This window comes from Theropithecus gelada, chromosome 6 (assembly GCF_003255815.1).
Source record: "Theropithecus gelada isolate Dixy chromosome 6, Tgel_1.0, whole genome shotgun sequence".
In the NCBI taxonomy this organism is placed as follows: Eukaryota; Metazoa; Chordata; class Mammalia; order Primates; family Cercopithecidae; genus Theropithecus; species Theropithecus gelada.
In genome coordinates this window covers 75,081,397-75,100,365 of record NC_037673.1, presented here as the reverse complement: position 1 = coordinate 75,100,365, position 18,969 = coordinate 75,081,397, and the positions used below count along the sequence as shown (strand labels likewise).

Below are 18,969 nucleotides of genomic sequence, written 5' to 3'. Positions count from 1 at the left end.
ACTGAAGTTAGTCTCCCATATTTGAACTACCCCAATGTTTCATCTCAGTAGTGAAAACTTTGTAGGAAAAGTTCTATTTATAGAATTACTAAGAAGAAAAGATCCAAACTATAACATATGGAAGATAAGATTGAGTTGAGTGCTAGTTATAAAAAAGGGCTCTTTGAATATACCTATGTTCTGACTCATCAGCAGGAAAGACCAAATTAAGAGACACTTTTCAATAAAGCTATAAAGACATTGGACAAATGAAGAAATTCGAAAATGAGCTGCAACTCAGATAATATTATTTTATTAATATTAAATTTCTTGGGAATAATCAAGGTATTTTGGTTACATAGACGAAAAGCCTTGTTTTTCAGGAGGAATAAGTTGACATGTTTTAAGGTAAAATAAAATGGTGTCAACAACTTTCTTTTATATAGTTCAGGAAAAAAAGCAGGTGGGCAGAAAAAAAAAGAGAAAGAAATCAAATGTTAAACTTTTAACTCATGAATCTAGGCAAAAGGCATACAGATATTCACTATGTTATTCTTTAAATTTTTCTGGAGGTTTAAATATTTGCAAAATAAAAAGGGAAAAATCATTAAAGAGTAAATATTTGTTGCAAAAAAAGACATTGACTTCATTGCTATATTAAGTTGTTCATGTAGGTAATACTTTATGACACAGAAAATGGTCCAATTCCTTTTAAGCCTGAAAATTCTATGGGTCACAGAAGGTTTTTTTCTTTTTTTTCTTTTTTTCTTTTTTTAGACGGAGTCTTCCTCTGTCACCAGGCTGGAGTGCAGTGGCACAATCTCGGCTCACTGCAACCTCTGCCTCCATGGTTCCAGCTATTCTCCTGCCTCAGCCTCCTGAGTAGCTGGGACTACAGGCGGCCGCCACCATGCCCAGCTAATTTTTGTGTTTTTTAGTGGAGATGGGGTTTCACCATGTTGGCCAGGCTGGTCTTGAAATCCTGACCTCAAATGATCCGCCCACCTCGGCCTCCCAAAGCACTGGGATTACAGGCATGAGCCATTGCACCCGGCCCACAGAAGATTTTTTAACACTCCTCTGGGATTATGTCAATTTCTCTCTCCTTGACAGATCTGCAAAATAAGTGGAACCCCTACTCACAGGTAAAGTATACAGTGCTAAATGCTAAAAGTTTATTTAATAATTTTAAACATAAAGTATCTTAGAGCTGTATATGCTGAATATCTTCTAATGAGAATGCCAATTTTAATTTTAAAAATATGTTTAACTACAAATTAATTGGAGATTTTTGTTGTTGCTGTTGTTGTTTGAGACAGAGTCTCACTCTGTCGCCCAGGCTGGAGTGCAGTGGCGCGATCTCGGCTCACCACAAGCTCCACCTGCCGGGTTCATGCCATTCTCCTGCCTCAGTTTCCTGAGTAGCTGGGATTACAGGCACGTGCCACCACACCTGGCTACTTTTTTGTATTTTTAGTAGAGACGGGGTTTCACCGTGTTAGCCAGGACGGTCTCAATCTCCTGACCTCGTGATCCGCCTGCCTTGGCCTCCCAAAGTGCTGGGATTACAGGCGTGAGCCACTGCACCCGGTCTAATGGAGTTTATTTTCATTCTTAATTCACAAATTGGCTCTGAAGGCAATTTCTAAAAAACAAAATCTGAATAAAGTCAATACTATAATTATAGTCAATCTATAATAACGAATTATAGTCAATATATAATAGTGAATTATTATAAAACTTTTCTCAATGACAATTTTGAAGAACAAACTGTAGTGCTTATAAGCATATGACTCAGAGACATACAACATTTCAAATCCCAGCTATGTCACTTCTGAGTAACTAGTTACTTAACCTTTGTGTGAGTCAGCTTTCTCCTCAACAGGCAAGGGGTAATAGTACCTACCTCAGTGTTATGTGATTTAATCAAACCATTAATTGTAAAGGCTTAGAATAATGATTACTACATAATGAGCAATTAATAATTCCTAGTGTTATCATTTTTTTTTACAGCACCTTGTTCACCGATAGTGTTATTTTTTTATGAGACGTAAAGGTTATAGAATGTTTATATAGGTTTTTAAGTAACAGTGGTATCTTTCAAATATTGCTGAATGTTATTTTAACAATCACCTCTCAAGCTCTATTTTGTAATAAATGAATTTCTTTTAATCAAATAGATTAAAATTAATTGACTCCTGACTTTATAGGAAGTTTTATGTTACACAGAAATTTTCACTACAATGTTTGTTATCATGGAACCTTACCTGTGTAGGATGCAGATAAATCAAAACATAAAGTTTACTAGAAAGAAAATGTTATAATTGTGTCCCCCTAGAAATTCAAAAGCTGAAGTCCTAAGCCCCAGGAGCTCAGAATGTGACTGTATTTGGAGAGAGGACCTCTTAAAAGTTACCTAAGTTAAAGTGGGGCCTTTAAGATGAATCTTAATCCAATATGACTGGTGTCCTTAGAAGAGATGAGGACACAGAAAACACAGGGAAACAACCATATTAAGACCCAGTGACAATGCAGTCTTCTACAAGGCAAGAAAAGAAGCCTCAGAAGAAACCAATCCTGCCAACACCTTGATCTAGCCTCCAGAATTGTAAGAAAATACATTTCTGTTGTGTAAGCCACCCAATGTGTGGTACATTGTTACGGCAACCCTACCCTAGCAAATGAATACAGAAGACCATCTCATTTAGTTAAAAAATCTCAATTAAAAAGTGGTTTTCTGAGGAAACTTAGCTTTATTCTAGAAAAAGAAAACCTGGAATATAGAAAAGGGAAGATCTCATGTAGGGCAGAAACAAACATACAATAAAGCAGAAACAAATCAACAAAAGAACCCCTAAAATTTTTAAATGCAAAAAATGTTAAAATTCCATGACTGATCTGATTGTACAGGTCCCGGAAAACAAAACACAGGGCATAGGGTCCATACAACATTAATTCAAGATACACTGTTACAGAGTTCTCAGAAACGCAAAAATATTCTTTTAAAATAATTAAGAAGTACTTACTTCCTTCCTCGAAATAATGGGGAAGCTGAGGTCTGTATTGGACTGACATTTCCATATGTCAGCTGCTGTAATGACACAGCTCTAGACAAGCTATCAAAATCAAAGAAAAGAACAGTAATAATATACACATTTTTTCTTTAAAAACAAAACCAATCTCTTTAAAAAAATTAAATACTTCCCTATCAAAAAAAAACATGTGACAACATATTCTCCGCGTTCGAAAGTTTCATACAAAAAGGGCTTATGTCAAATAGAAAATGAAATTTACCAACAACATGGGCCAAAATATCACCATACTTACTCCGCATTCTGAAAGTTGAATTGTGCATCTATAAGCTGCTGGTGTGAATAAACAGTAGGTGACAGGGTAAAGAAGTTATTATGTTGTTGATGATTTGGAGTGAAGGGTGGGCGACCCAAAATTGAGTTTGGGAACATGCTCTTGTTCACTGGAAGTGAACATGTATTCTTCTACCTAGGATAATTTAAAAAGACAATATTAAATTATTATAGTTTAAAGATACTAAACACTTCTATTATCCAGTAACTTAAAACAATTAGTTATCAAGTTACAAATTTTATTTGCAAAGTTAAATAGGTCTCCTAAGTGCCACTGTAGGTAACAAAAGGAAACTAACAATAAATTCTAAATCTAAGATTAGCATTATTCAGATGCAAGATACATGCACATTTCTAATTTTCTGATGAATTTACCCTACTACATTTACCCTCATATCAAAAAATCTTTTAGAAAATCAAGTTATCACCTGACATTAATAAAATCCCACAGATTCTTACATTTATTCTCAATCTAATTTATACAAAGGTATAAACCATCACATGACATCCTGATTCCTAGAATTTGGTTCTTACAGGTCCGATCAAATAAGGAATGGATTTTATATTATCTTAACAATTTATAAAATTCTGAGATTCCCCTCAAAGTCTACATAATTTATATAAAAGATTTCCATTAAAAGAGGGCTGTGTTCCATAGGAATAGGGAAAAACTATACAAAGAAATCAGAATCCTTCACTGATCCAGGGAGGAAAGTAGATATTTATTCTTTGCAATGACTCATACACCAAGGTTGTAGTCTTACAAAGGATTGGATAAGGTAATAAACTGAAAACGAGTATCAGGTAAAGTCTACAAAGAAAAATAGGACCCCTCAACCCACTTTCTCAAAGCAAGCAATTAGAAAACTCTTTTATGAAAAAACAAAATGACAGAGAAACTATGTAACATAGTAACAAGAGAACCTGTAACATAATAATACTTGGGAATGCATCAAGAAAATGTCAAGCTAGCTAACTAATCAACTTAACATGAAGCCTACTAGTTGACAGGCCCTACCCACACATTTTTAGAGTTTCTAATTAGACTCCTGATATTTTCACTTAAAATAGGCATCCATGGATCACCAGAAGAAAAATAAAACCTGGGAATAAACAGAAACAATGTCAGGAACAAATGAACACTAAAAAAAAAAAAAATCTCAGATTAATGAAAAGACATTGTATATATAAAACAAGAATATGCTATTTAAAAAGAAAGGGGCCAGGTGCGGTGGCTCACACCTACAATCCCAACACTCTGGGAGGCAGAGGTGGGAGGATTACTTGAGCTCAGGAATTCAAGATTAGCCTGGGCAACAAAGTAAGACCCTGTCTCTATAAAAAATCAAAGAAATTAGCCAGGCACAGTAGTGTGTGCCTATGGTCCCAGTTACACAGGAGGCTGAGGTGGGAGGACTGCTTGAGTCCAGGAGGTCAAAGCTGTAGTGAACCATGTTCATGCCACTGCATTCCAGCCTGGGTGACAGGGCAAGACCCTATCTCAAAAAAATAAAATAAAAAGGCTGTGGGAAATTATAAAATTGAAAGCAGAACTATCCAGAAGAAAGTTAAAAGGTAACTTTGAGGAAATGTATTAGAAAGAACAAAAAGGAAAAGTTGGTAGGGGCAGGAAGGAGGCAAGACAATAGAAGAGAAAACAGAAGACTATTAAACTATGTAATCTAACATAACAGAAGGTCCAGGAAGAACAGAAAAAAACACAGGACATCACCTAACAAATAAAACAAAAAAATGCCAAAGACTGAAAGACACCAATCCTCAGATTGAAAGGACCTAAAGAGTACAAAGCACAGTAAAAAAGTTACATGTCAAGGTATATTATACTGAAGTTTCCGAATATTACACAAAAAAAAGCAGTTTATAAAATATTCCAGAAGGAGAAAATGGTATAAACAAAGGGCAAGCAATCAAAATGGCTTTGGACTTCTCAATAGCACAGGATATGGACTCATGACTTCAAATCTCTGATGGAAATGCTCTCAGGCTGAACTTCTATACCTAGCTGTACTATCAAATGCAAGGGCAACTAGAAACATTCTTAGACAGGTAAGTTATCAAAAAAGAAAATGAAAACCTGGAATCCAGAAAAAGGGAGATCTGATGTAGGGCAGAAACAAAGTAAATTCCCCAAGATGACAGTGTTGGGAAACTAACAGTTCAAATTAGAATAGCAGGATGCAGGGCTTCAAGAAGATATCTAAGTTAAAAAAAAAAAAAATCAACTGGTAGATTACCTGATGTATTTGACCATAGAGAAAAGTTCTGTTAACAGAGTAGAAATAATTTTAGAAATACAGAAAAGTAGCTAGTTAAAAATAAATTACCAAAGAAAAAAACACTCAATAGGTAATATAAAAAAGGCAATATAATCATAGTTACCTACCTGATTCTTACAATAAGATTGAAATACTGATTTTTTTAAACTGAGCTACCATATAAAATTTATTATATATTTATTTATATATGACATTATATTATACATTTGTGTTTATATATCACAAGTTTTATATGGAGGATGACAGAGGGTACAAAAAGTGCTAAATCCTCATTTGCAGTAAATATAAATCAAAAGAATGAAGTATAGAAGCTTTACTTTACTTTACTTTTTTTTTTTTAAACAACAGAGAAAAATAAAACTAGGTAGCCAGAAGAATCGAAATAGTCGCCTCTGGGGATTGTGACTAGGAGGGCTGGAAAAAACTGTAAGAGACAACAGGGAAGAGAAAGAAAGATCTGGGAAGAAATAAATAAATCCCTCACAAACATTGTTCCTTGTTTTTTCAATTCCGTAAGATTAAAATTCCCTAGGTTGGCCACAGATAACAAGGCTCACCAGTCCAGGGTTCATAACAGATTGTGGACAAAATTCTATGAACCACCATCAGACCTCATCCCAAATGCCTGACTCTAATTTGGACCAGAGACAAGGTTAACCTCCCGAAAACAAGTCTGTCAACTTTTTTAGCAGACCCTTATGTCTTTTTATAAGAGATTTTAAAAAAAGAAAATAATCCTATCATATTTCCTCACGTGTACACCCTAGCTTCTTCAGAGGAAATGGACAAGTATCTCGAACTAAGCAGCATTCCAGGGAATCCCCTAGTAAAAATACATATAATAATCCTGGGCTGGGCAGTTGCTCACCCCTATAATCCCAGAACTTTGGGAGGCTGAGGGAGGCAGATTGTTTGAGCCCAGGAGTTAGAGACCAGCCTGGGCAACATGATAAAATCTCATCTCTACAACAAATACAAAAATTAGGCCGCACGCAGTGGCAAACACCTATAATCCCAGCATTTTGGGAGGCCGAAGCAGATGGATTACCTAAGATCAGAAGTTCACGACCAGCCTGACTAACAAGGTGAAATCCCTACTAAATACAAAAAAAATCAGCCAGGCGTGGTGGCACATGCCTGTAATCCCAGCTACTTGGGAGGTTGAGACAGGAGAATCCCTTGTACCTGGGAGGCGGAGGTTGCAGCGAACCAAGATTGCACAGTTGCCCTCCAGCCTGGGCAACAAGAGCAAAACTCCGTCTCAAAAAAAAAAAAAAAAAATTAGGCCAGGTGCAGCGGCTCATGCCTATAATTCCAACACTTTGGGAGGACAAGGTGGGCAGATCACCTGAGGTCAGGAGTTCGAGAACAGCCTGGGCAACATGGCAAAACCCGTCTCTACTAAAAATACAAAATTAGCTAGCATGGTGGCAGGCACCTGTAATCCCAGGTACTTGGGAGGCTGAGGCAGGGGAATCGCTTAAACCCGGCAGGAAGAGGTCACAGTGAGCGGAGATCACACCACTGCACTCCAGCCAGGGTGAAAGAATGAGACTTCGTCTCAAAAAAAAAAAAAAAAAACAAGACACAACAAAAATTAGCCAGGTGTGGTAGTGTGCATCTGAAGTCCCAGCTATTCCGGAGGCTGGGGTGTGAGGATCACTTAAGCCAGGGAGACGCAGGTTGGAGTGAGCCAAGGAGACTGTGCCACTGCACTCCAGCCTGGTCAACGGCTGGAGTTTTGAAACCCTGTCTCAAAAACAAAAAAAAAAGAAAAAGGAAAAATATTGGATTGCCAGATTCAAGGTGGGCAACGAACACTTTTCATCCTTTGCTCAGGCTCACACTCTTTCTTGGCCTTTTCTAACCCTGGTTCCCTAACCTAATTTCCCATAAAACATAGGATCCTACTTCATAGGATTTATGAGAAAATGCTATTAAACACAATTCACTGTAACACATTTTGCTTTATAGACACCTGTTTATACCTATAAAAACATGCTGTTTTTCCTCTATAACTAAATAAGGTCCATGTATATTAAGATTTGAAGATCCAAAATGACATTAAGAGCCCAGACCGCACCTTGTTTCCATCCTATACACAGCCAAAACCAAACTAAGAATAAATCTAAAGATGTCTTGTGGCCCAGAACTACTCTACAAAGTTAATGATCAAATTATCCCCAGCTTAAAAACTTAGAATGAGTCCACAGCCAGATGTTTACTCTGGGGCAGAAATCTAGTTCAGCCTATCCCAAATTCCCAGAAATATATCAAGCTCTGGAGCCCCTGCAAAACAAAGGATCTGTCAGCCTCTCCTCAGGATGAATTTTGGCCCTCAAGTCAGGCTCTTAACGAAGGTAGACTTCAAGTCGGGGAAAATCATTCTGAGGCACTCATTCTATGTTCACCAATATAGGTATTCTGAAAGACATCTAGAGTTAAAGCAGCAAATGAAACGCCCATGAATTTCTATTCCTTTTTTCTAATATATTTCACATTGATTTTGATGAAAATAAAAATGACATCAAAACAATTATCTATCATAAACAACATAATCATTTTTTAAACAGAATATAGTTTCACAAAATAAAATACAGTAAAACTATTACTATAACAGAAATAAGGGGACCTCCACAAAATTTTAAATCTTCATTTTCTTCATACTCTGAATGAAAGGTTTCCTCAGTAAGTAGGGATTCGTTATATAAAACATTACTCCACATTAACTGTGGTCTTCTACCATCTTCCATGTGACAAATTTTATGAGAGATACATAAAATCCAGATATTGGCAATATCCAATTTTCCTTACCTTAAAAGTTATCAGTTCCACAATCTGTACTTGACCATAAAATAGTATACTGTATTTGCCTTATGGAGAAAACCTTAAAGACTGTTTCCTAAGGTGGACCCAATGGGAGATTACACAGGTTTACGTGAAACAAGGCAGTAAAAGAGTAGATTAATTCCGCCGGGCACCGTGGCTCACGCCTGTAATCCCAGCATTTGGGGAGGTCGAGGCGGATGGATCAACCTGAAGTCAGGTGTTTGAGACCAGCCTGGCCAACATGGTGAAACCCCGTCTCTACTACAAAATACAAAAATCAGCTGGGCATGGTGGTGGGCACCTATAATCCCAGCTACTCGGCAGGCTGAGGCAGGAAAATCACTTGAACCCAGGAGGCAGAGGCTGCAGTGAGCCGAGATCGTGCCACTGCACTCCAGCCTGGGTGACAAGATCAAGACTCCGTCTTAAAAAAAAAAAAAAAAAAAAGTGGATTAATTCCTAGTAATTTCTAGTGATAAAGTATTTGGTCCTGTAATTTGCAACCTGGAATTTCTGTCCTCAACTTGACCTCTCCTCCAACAAATTAGAGAACACTCAAGGTTATATATAATTCCTTCATCAGATTCTTTGAAAAGCAGAATATACCTAGTATAAAAACCAGAACTGTACTGGCTAAACCAAGATACTGTCCATTTTGTACAAATATCTTTGATCCCTCAAACCCACTTCTTTTCTCCACAATACGAAAAATCCAATTCCTAAATCCTACCAACCCACTGTGAAAACCACTTCCAGGTTTTGAACAGGATATTCCCTTTGGCTAAGAATTGAATTACACCCAAGTCTTCAAAAAATAATCTAGTCACATGGCTCCAAACGGGTATTTCTTAAACAACTCATAAATGGCCTGTTTCACATGGAGTTTGTTACAAGACATTTTCAGGCATAATTAACAGGCATAATTAGGGCTATTCACACCAACAAAGTAACATCACTATTACTGGCTATTAATCAGTATAAATTAATAGCCTTATGGCTGTTAATCAGTACGTGTTGGAAGCCTTGTGGTACTGAACCATACAATATGAAGATATTTACAAAAGTTAAGTATGTTACCTGTAATATAAAAACACAGATTTAGTGATCAGTTACAATCTCTCTCCTCACAAAATCATACACTGCACATCTGTTATTAAGATTGTGTTTTACAGTTTCCCTTTGTTTCTTCTCTGTTCACCCTAATGAAAAACATCTGCTTTCTTAAACAAAGAGTTGAAAGAAATAAGACAAGTAATTTAGAGAATCCATAAGTTGTGAGACACATAAGCCTTTCGTGTTCTCACCTTGAGACACGAAAAGCCTTTCTACAAAGGCTGAACAAGAAAAGAAACGTACACAACAGTCTTAACCTGTGCATTTTCCTATAAGTGAAAAGCTGAGGCAATTTCATGCCATTTAATTAAGCCTTAAAAGATAAATGCCTTTTAAATGTTTTAATTAATCCAGCTATTTACCTTAGTTCTTTACCACCCTTTGAAACACCATGCAGGGGTCCCAAGACTATCTTCCTCTTTTGGTCCTGGAGTGGTGGACGAGGGAGTACGCGAGAACGAGAAAAACGAGTAAGCAAAGTAAGCGGTCCTAAGATCCTTCAAAATGTACAAGCAGCCCAGGGGCCGCCCATAAACTTGGAATAACCAAGAGATACTGCCGGAACCTCCCACGCGAAACAAAACGCTACCGTTTCGGAAAAAGTTTCCCGCGCCCCGCCCCCGACCTGGGCCTACACCGCTGCGTTCCTCTCCGAAACCCCCTAAACTCACAGGTGTCCTCCGGGAAGGACTAAGCAGGGCCTACCCGCACTGCCCGCTCAGAAGTTCCAAGGCCCGAGCTGGGACGGCTGGGCGTACTCGGTCGTAGCTTTCTCTCGAACCAAAGGAGGTAGTGGTGGCCCGTGGGGCAGCTAGGCCCAGCTCCGACCCTGCCTGCGATCTAACCCCCGGCACGGCTGCCAGGGGAGGAGTAACACAATAAAAGATAGGGGCCGCAAGGATGTAGAAGGCTGGGGGCGGTGGCAAAAAGCGGAAGACCAAAAAGTCGCAGAAAAAACGGCGTAGAGAACCCTGTCAAAGACACCCGGAAGATCGACGTGACCCCGGATGAGAATAGGCTGCGGGGAGCGAGAGGTCACACTTCCGGTAACGCCCTCCCTCCCGCCTTCTATGAGCGCTTTGCTTGAATGCGCAGGCGCAAGACAGCTGGATTTGGAAGGAGGTGGTTTCTTAACTGCTGCCAGCACCAGTTGGGAAAGGGTTAGGACTGTACTAGGAGGACCGGGGAGCAGGCAGTCGCCGGAGGGCCACTTCTGGGCCCCTTGTGTGAACTCACGTGCAGCTGTTCTAACTCTAACGTTTTCCGTGGGTCCTTCATGTGTTGGCGGAGTGACTTGTCCCCAAAGAAGCCTTTCTTTAAGCAATGCTCCTCTACTCTTCTGCCCCGGAGCAACATTAAGCTTTATCTGTTTTTTTGCCCCTGCAGTAACCTGAGAGCTTCTTGGGAAGGAAAATGCTTCCTTTGGCCCAACGCGGTGGCCCACGCCTGTAATCCTAGCACTTTGACCGGCCGAGGCGGGCGGATCACCAGGTCAGCAGTTCGAGACCAGCCTGGCCAACATGGTGAAACCCCATCTTTACTAAAAGTACAAAAATTAGCTGGCATGGTGGCGCGCGCCTGTAATCCCAGCTACTGAGGAGGCCGAGGCTGAAGAGTCGCTTGAACCCGGGAGGCGGAGGTTGCAGTGAGCCGAGATCGAGCCACTGCACTCCATCCTGGGCGACAGAGCGAAACTCGGTCTCAAAAAAAAAAAATGCTTTCGTTTCTCTCTAAAGCCCTGCCCATAGTAATAGCTGGCATTCACTAATTCAACCAATATTTATTGATACCGCCTCTTGAGTGAGCTTTAATAGTTTGTAGAAATGTCTAAATTGTTTAATAATGCAAATCTATTAGCTGTATTCCTTTATTGTCCACTTAATGTCTATAAAATCTGACTCCTCCGGTTCTGAAATTGGTAATTTGTGTGTCATCTTTTTTTCTGATCGACATGGCGAGGGGTTTCTCGATTTTACGGATCTCAAATCTCAAAGCCCGTTTTTGCTTTCTTGGATTTTCTCTACTGGTTTTCTGTTTTCTATTTTATTGATTTCTGCTCTTATGTTTATTGTTTCCTTTATTCTGCTATTTTTTAATTTTTTAATTTATTGTTTTGTTTCTCTAGTTTCTTAACTCGGAAACTGATGACCGCTAATTTTAGATGTCTCTTGTTTCTACAGGCATTTGGTGTGATAAGTGTCCCTCTATACTGTTTTAGCTACATCCCACATATTTTGATATATTGTATTTTCATTTTCCTTCATTTCAAAATACTTTGTAATTTCCCTATTGCTTTCTTTTTTTGACCATGGGTTTCTCGTGTTTTTCGTAAGTGGAGGAGTTTTCCAGATAGTTTTCCAGATACCTGTTACTGATTTCTGATTTAATCCCATTGTGATCAGAGAAGATGCTTCGTACAATATTAATAATTTTAAACTTATTGACACTTGTTCTGTGGCCCAGAGTATAGTCTGTCTTGCATTTGAAATGAATGTGTTTTTTGCACATGGATGGAGTGTTCTACAAATGTCAGTCATGTCAAGTTGGTTGATATTAGTGTTCAAATCTATATCCTTTCTGATTTACTGTCTACTTACTCTACTAATTATTGAGAGTATTAAAATTTCTGACTGTTACTGGTGTTTTTCAATTGTAATTCTATCAATTTCTGCTTCATGTACTTTGAAACTCTGCTATTAGTTGCATAAACGTAGTTACTCTCTTATTTGTATGAATTTATCCTTTACGAAAGTTTCATCATTATGAAATTATCCACTTTACAAATGACCCTCCTCTTTCCTGACAATGTTCTTTGCTCTGAAGTATATTTTGTCTGATAGTATTACAGCCACTTAGGCTTTCTTTTGTATGGTTTTAACACGGTATATATAAGAAAAACATAATTCCAATTCTAGATAAAGTCCTCCAGAAAATCAAACAGGAGGGAATACTTCCCAGCTTATTCTATGGGGCCAGCATTAAACTAATATCCAAACTCTAGATATTAAACAAGTATACTGTGGACCAGTATCTCTCATAAGCATAATATGCACAATTCTAGTCACTTTTATTTCACAGTATATTAAAAAAGAATACATTATAGCCAAACAGAGGTTTATCCTAGGAATGCGAGGTTGAATTAGCATTGTATTGACCATAAAAGAGTATACTGGTACTTGTCTTATGGAGAAAACCTTAAAGACTGTTTCCTAAGGTGGACCCAATGGGAAATTACACAAGTTTACATGAGACGAGGCAGTAAAAGAGTAGATTATATTAGAAAAACAGATATATAAATATGTAAAAAATATATTTAAAAAGATAATACATTATAGGCCCAAACAGGGGCTTATCCTAGGAATGCAAGGTTGAATTAGCATTGGTAAATCAAGCAATATTTACAGACTGAAAAAGAAAAACCATTTGATAATCTCAATACATGCAGCACATGCATTGGACAAAATCCAATATCCATTCCTAAGATTACAAGGAAACTTCCTCAACTTAATAGAGAGTGTCTATAAAAAGCATCACACTTAATGGTGAAGAACAACGCTTTCACCTTAAGATCAGGAACAAGGCAAGGATTTCTGCTCTGACAACTTTTGTTCAATATTGTACTGGGGATTCTAGCCTGTGCAGTAAGGCAAGGAAAAAAAAAAGGCATTCAAATTAGAAAAGAAGAAGTAAAACTGGTTTTATTTGTAGGTGACATGTTGAAAACTCTGGCACAAGATCTACAAAAAACTATCAGATCAAATAAATGACCAAAACTACAGGTCATAAAATCAATACACAAATGTCAATTGCATTTGTAGTACACTAGCAGTGAACAATCTGAAATTAAAATTTAAAATACCATTTATGACAGCATCAGAAATACTTGAGGCAGGCATGGTGGCATGCACCTGTAGTCCCAGCTACTTGAGAGGCTGAGGCAGAGGATCACTTGAGCCCAGGAGTATGATGGCATCATCATAGCACACTACAGCCCCAGAAAGAGAATGGAAAGACAAGCCAAAAACTGAAGCAGCTATTTGCAAATCATGTATCTGATAAGAATGTGTCTGTATGTGGTTTTGTTTTGTTTTGTTTTGTTTTGTTTTTGAGACAGGGCCTCCCTGTGTCTCAATAGAGCTGGAGTATAGTGGCATGCTCGTGACTCACTGCTACCTCAACCTCCCAGGCTCAAGTGATCCTCCCACCTCAGCTTCCTTAGTAGCTGGGACTACAGGTGTGCAGCACCATGCCTGATTAATTATTGTATTTGTTACAGAGAATGGCGTTTCCCCATGTTGCACAGGCTGGTCTCGAATTCCTTGGCTCAAGCAATCCACCTGCCTCAGCCTTTCTAAATGCTGGGATTACAGGTGTGAGCCACCATTCCGGACACTGGTAAAGAATTTGTATCCAGGCCGGGCGAGGTGGCTTACGCCTGTAATCCCAGCACTTTGGGAGGCCGAGGCGGGTGGATCACAAGGTCAGGAGTTCGAGACCAGCCTCACCAATATGGTGAAACCCCGTCTCTACTAAAAGTACAAAAATTAGCCTGGCATGGTGGCAGGCGCCTGTAGTCCCAGCTACTCAGGAGGCTGAAGCAGGAGAATCACTTGAACTCGGGAGGCAGAGGTTGCAGTGAGCCAAGATCACACCATTGCACTCCAGCCTGGGTGACAGGGCAAGACTCCATCTCAAAAAAAAAAAAAAAAAAAAAAAAAGAATTTATATCCAGAGTGTCTACTTTCTGAACTCTCATACCTCAATAATAACTCAAAAAACAAATGGGCAAAAGGTTTGAAGAGACACTTCATCAAAGAAGCCATATATGGATGACAATAAAGGCATGAAAAGATATGCAGCATCATTAGTCATTAGAGAAATACAGATTAAGAGAAAAATACAAATTAAGACCTCAACAACATACCCTACCTATTTAATGGTAAATTCCAAAAGACTAGTCATACCAAGAATTTGTCAGAACATAGAGCAACTGAAATTCATACACTACTATTGGGAATGTGAAATGGTACAACCACTTTGGAAAAAACTTAGGAAGTTTCTTAAAAGGGTAAGCATATGTTTGTTTGCATGTGATTCAGCCATTCCATCCCTAGGTATTTACTCAAAAGAAATGAAAGCACATGTCCACAGAAGGACTTGCACACAAATGTTCATAGCAACTGTATTTGTAATTGCCTGTAATCCCAACCCTTTGGGAGACCAAGGCAGGAGGACTGCTTGACGCCAGGAGTTGGAGACCAGCCTGAGCAACATGGTGAAACCCTGTTTCTACTAAAAATAAATAGCAATCTCAGCTACTAGGGAGGTTGAAGAAGGACAATCGTGTGAGCTTGGGAGGTGGAGGCTGCAGTCAGCTATGATCACACCACTGCACTCCAACCTGGATGACACAACAAGACCCTGTCTCAAAAAAAAAAAAAAAAAAAAAAAAAAAAGATCCAACAATTTGGAACACAAATACCCATTAACAGGCAAATGGACTGAGAGTGGTCACACCTGTAACCTGAGCACATTGAGAAGCCAAGGTGGGAGGATTGCTTGAGGCCAGGAGTTGGAGACCGGCCTGGCAACATAGTAAGACCCCCATCTCTACAAAAAAAATTAAAAATTTTGCCAGGCATGGTGGTATGTGCCTATACCAGGAGTATCCAATCTTTTGGCTTCCGTAGGTCACACTGGAAGAATTGTCTTGGGCTACACATAAAATACAATAGCTGATGAGCTCAAAAAAACAAAATTGGAAAGAAAATATCATAATGTTTTAAGAAAGTTTACAAATTTGTGTTGGGCTGCATTCAAAGCTGTCCTGGACCTTATGCGGCCTGTAGGTTGAGGTTTGGACAAACTTGCTCCTACCTACTAGGGAGCTTGAACAGGGAGGATTCCTGGAGCCCAGGAGTTTGAAGCTGCAGTGAGCTCTGATTCTACCACTACAAGCAGAGTGAGACGCTATCTCTAAAAACAAAATTAAAAATAAATTTAAGATAAAAATTAAAACCAAGCTGGGCACCGTGGCTCACGCCTGTAATCTCAGCACTTTGGGAGGCCAAGGCGGGTGGATCACTTGAGGTCGGGAGTTCAAGACCAGCCTGACCAACATAGAGAAACCCCGTCTCTGCTAAAAATACAAAAGTTAGCCGAGTAGGGTGGCATATGCCTGTAATCCCAGCTACTCAAGAGGCTGAGGCAGGAGAATCACTTGAACCGGGAGGCAGAGGTTGTGGTGAGCCGAGATCGTGCCATTGTACTCCAGCCTGGGAAACAAGAACAAAACTCCGTCTCAAAAAAAAAAAAAATATTAAAACCAAGTAAGTGGATAAACAATTCATGTTATATCCATACAGTACAATACTGCTCAGAATAAAAATAAATTACTGACACAAGCAATGATACATGGATTAATCTCGAAATAATTACGATCAGTGAAAGAAATCAAAAAGATTTTTTTAAAAGTATATATAATCCCATTTATATAAAATTTCAAAAAATGCAAACAAATCCTTAGTGAGAAAAGGCAGGTCAATGGCAGCCTGGAAGATGAGGGTGTAGGGGACGGGTAAGGGCAAAGAAGGGCAGGAGAGAGAGATAAAAGGAATACAAGGAAACTTTTGGGAATGATACCCATGTTCATTATTTTGATTCTGGTAGTTTCATTTGTGTATTTATATGTAAAAACATGTACAATCTATTATGTCTCAATTATACCTCAAAGAAGCTGTTAAAATTGAAAAGAAAAAAAGCTTTTGGTCCATGTTGCACTTTGGTTTTTGTTTTGGTTTGGTTTGGTTTGGTTTGGTTTTTTGAGACAGAGTCTCACTCTGTCACCCAGGCTGGAGTGCAGTGCCACGATCTTGGCTCACTGCAACGTCTGCCTACCGGGTTCAAGCAATTCTCCTGCCTCAGCCTCCATTACAGGCGCCCACCACCAAGCCTGGCTAATTTTTGTATTTTTAGTAGAGACGGTGTTTCACCATGTTGGTCAGGCTGGTCTCAAACTCCTGGCCTCAGTGATCACCCACCTCAGCCTCCCAAAGTGCTGGGATTACAGACACGAGCCACCGCACCCGACCCCATGTTGCACTTTGAATAAATCTCTCAAACCATGCATGATTTGTGATGTTACGCTCGTCATTTAGAAATATTGGTTCACTGACTTATGCAGATCTTCCGAATCTTGACACATTTTATCTTACATTATCAAACACGTCACATTTGTTAATATCACTTCCAATCTCATCAGAAGAGTCTTTAATTTTTTTCTTTTTTTTTTTTTTTTTGAGACAGAGTCTCACTCTGTTGCCCAGTGAGGAGTACAGTGACACGATCTCGGCTCACTGCAACCTCCGCCTCCCGGTTCCAGCAATTCTCCTGCCTCAGGCTCCCGAGTAGCTGGGACTACAGGCACGCGCCACCATGTCCGGCTAATTTTGTTTTTGTATTTTTAGTAGAGATGGGGTTTCACCATGCTGGCCAGGCTGGTCTCGAACCCCTGACCTCAGGTGATCTGCCCACCTCAGCCTCCCAGAGTGGAGGATTACAGGTGTGAGCCACCACACCCGGCCAGAATCTTTAAGTATTTGGAAGCAATCAAGATCACAGTAGTGATGATGCAACCTTTACCAAATTGTTATTTTTGCTTGAAAGTTCAGTTATGTCACTGTCAACAAATAGATGTTATTTATTGTCATGAAAATGTTTTCCAAGTACCTAAGTCTGAATAACCAGCTTGTCTGTCAATAGATCTTTTAATTAAAATGGTGTTTCATGATAAATCAGTGAGTTCAGCCTGCAACTCATTCCCACAAGTGCTTAGAGAAAAGCACTTGTTTGAAAGTTCTTTGGTATGCAGCAGAAGTGCTTTATAAATGCTTTATTTTTTCATACAGAATATTTTAAGAGATGTATATTCATGGGTCAAAACAATCCAATTTGCAATTTTCATTGCTTCATTAAGAACATTCTTAAATAAAATTGGAAGTTTTTTAAAACTGCAAGTGAATGGCAGTGAAGAATATAAGGACTATTAATTTGTATCAGTGGTATTCAACTGGAGGCGATTTTGTCTTCAGGACATTTGGCAATGTCTGGAGACATTTTTGGCTATCACAACTTGGAGGAGAGAGTTACTACTGACATCTAATGAGTAGAAACCATGGATTCTGCTAAACATCCTAACAATGCATAGGACAGTGCTCCCACGTCCACCGAAAAATATTATCAGCCCAATATTCTATTATATGGGTATACCACACTTCGTTTATCTGTTCATCTGATGATGGACATTAGCATTGTTTCTACTTTTTGGCTATTATAAATAATGCTGCTATGAACATTGATGTGGTTAGGCTTCCCTCCTTCCCCCACAAATCTCATCTTGAATTATAATCGCCAGTTGTTGAGGGAGGAACCTGCTGGAAGGTGATTGGATCATGGGAGCAGTTTTTCCCAGGCTATTCTTGTGACAGTGAGTGAGTTTTCATGAGATCTCATGGTTTTATAAGTGTTTGGCAAGTTCCTCCTTCACTCACTCTTCTCCCTCCTGCCAGCACGTGAAGAAGGCTCTCTTGCTTTGCCTTCACCTTCCACCATAAGTGTAAGTTTCCTCAGGCTCCTGCACCCATGTGGAACTGTGAGGCAATTAAACCTCTTTCCTTTATAAATTACCCAGTCTCGGATATTTCTTTATAGCAGCGTGAGAACAGACTAATACAAACATTCACGTATAAGTTTCTGTTTAAACATGTTTTCAGCTATCTTGGGTATATACCTAGGAGTTAAATTGCTAGATCATAGGGTAACACTATGTTTAATTTTTTGAGGAACTACCAAACTGTTTCCTAAAGTGGCCGCACTATTTTACATTAACATCAGCAGCCTATGAGTGTTTCAGTTTCTCCACATCCTCATCAATGCTTATAATTGTCTTTTTTCTTATAACAATCTTGGTAGTTGTAGAGTGGTATCACATTGTGATCTGCAATAGTTTGCTTTTGAACTATGAAAGCCAATCTTAACGCAAAAGATAGTAACTAAATTCTTAGCATTGTTTTTTTTCTTTTTTGAGACAGAGTCTCATTCTGTCACCAGGCTGGAGTGCAGTGGCGTGATCTCGGCTCACTGCAACCTCTGCCTCCCAGGTTCAAGTGATTCTCCTGCCTCAGCCTCCTGAATACCTGGCATTACAGGCACGTGCCACCATGCCAGGATAATTTTTGTATTTTTAGTAGAGACAGGGTTTCACCACGTTGGCCAGGATGGTCTCCATCTCCTGATATCAGGTGATCCACCCACCTCGGCCTCCCGAAGTGCTGGGATTACAGGCATGAGCATGAGCTACCGTGCCCAGCCAATTCTAAATATTTTTA

The 18,969-nt window shown here is 39.2% G+C and overlaps 1 protein-coding gene and 1 pseudogene across 9 annotated transcripts in view; both read right to left on the bottom strand.

Annotated features, from left to right (window-relative positions):
- The window catches only part of TENT2 (terminal nucleotidyltransferase 2), a 73,836-nt gene extending 63,222 nt beyond the window's left edge, over positions 1–10,614 (bottom strand). For 5 of the 9 annotated variants that reach the window (XM_025388377.1, XM_025388379.1, XM_025388385.1 and 2 more), the window contains exons 1-3: positions 9,946–10,611; positions 3,307–3,480; positions 3,006–3,095 (exon numbers count right to left, since the gene is read on the bottom strand). In XM_025388377.1, coding sequence (XP_025244162.1) covers positions 3,006–3,095; positions 3,307–3,443 — 227 coding nt within the window. In that variant the 5' untranslated portion in view covers positions 3,444–3,480; positions 9,946–10,611. Of the gene's footprint in view, positions 1–3,005; positions 3,096–3,306; positions 3,481–9,945 lie in introns of all 9 variants that reach the window. The other 4 variants (XM_025388383.1, XM_025388386.1, XM_025388380.1 and 1 more) reach the window with 2 other exon arrangements.
- The window catches only part of LOC112627025, an 81,988-nt pseudogene continuing 73,303 nt past the window's right edge, over positions 10,285–18,969 (bottom strand).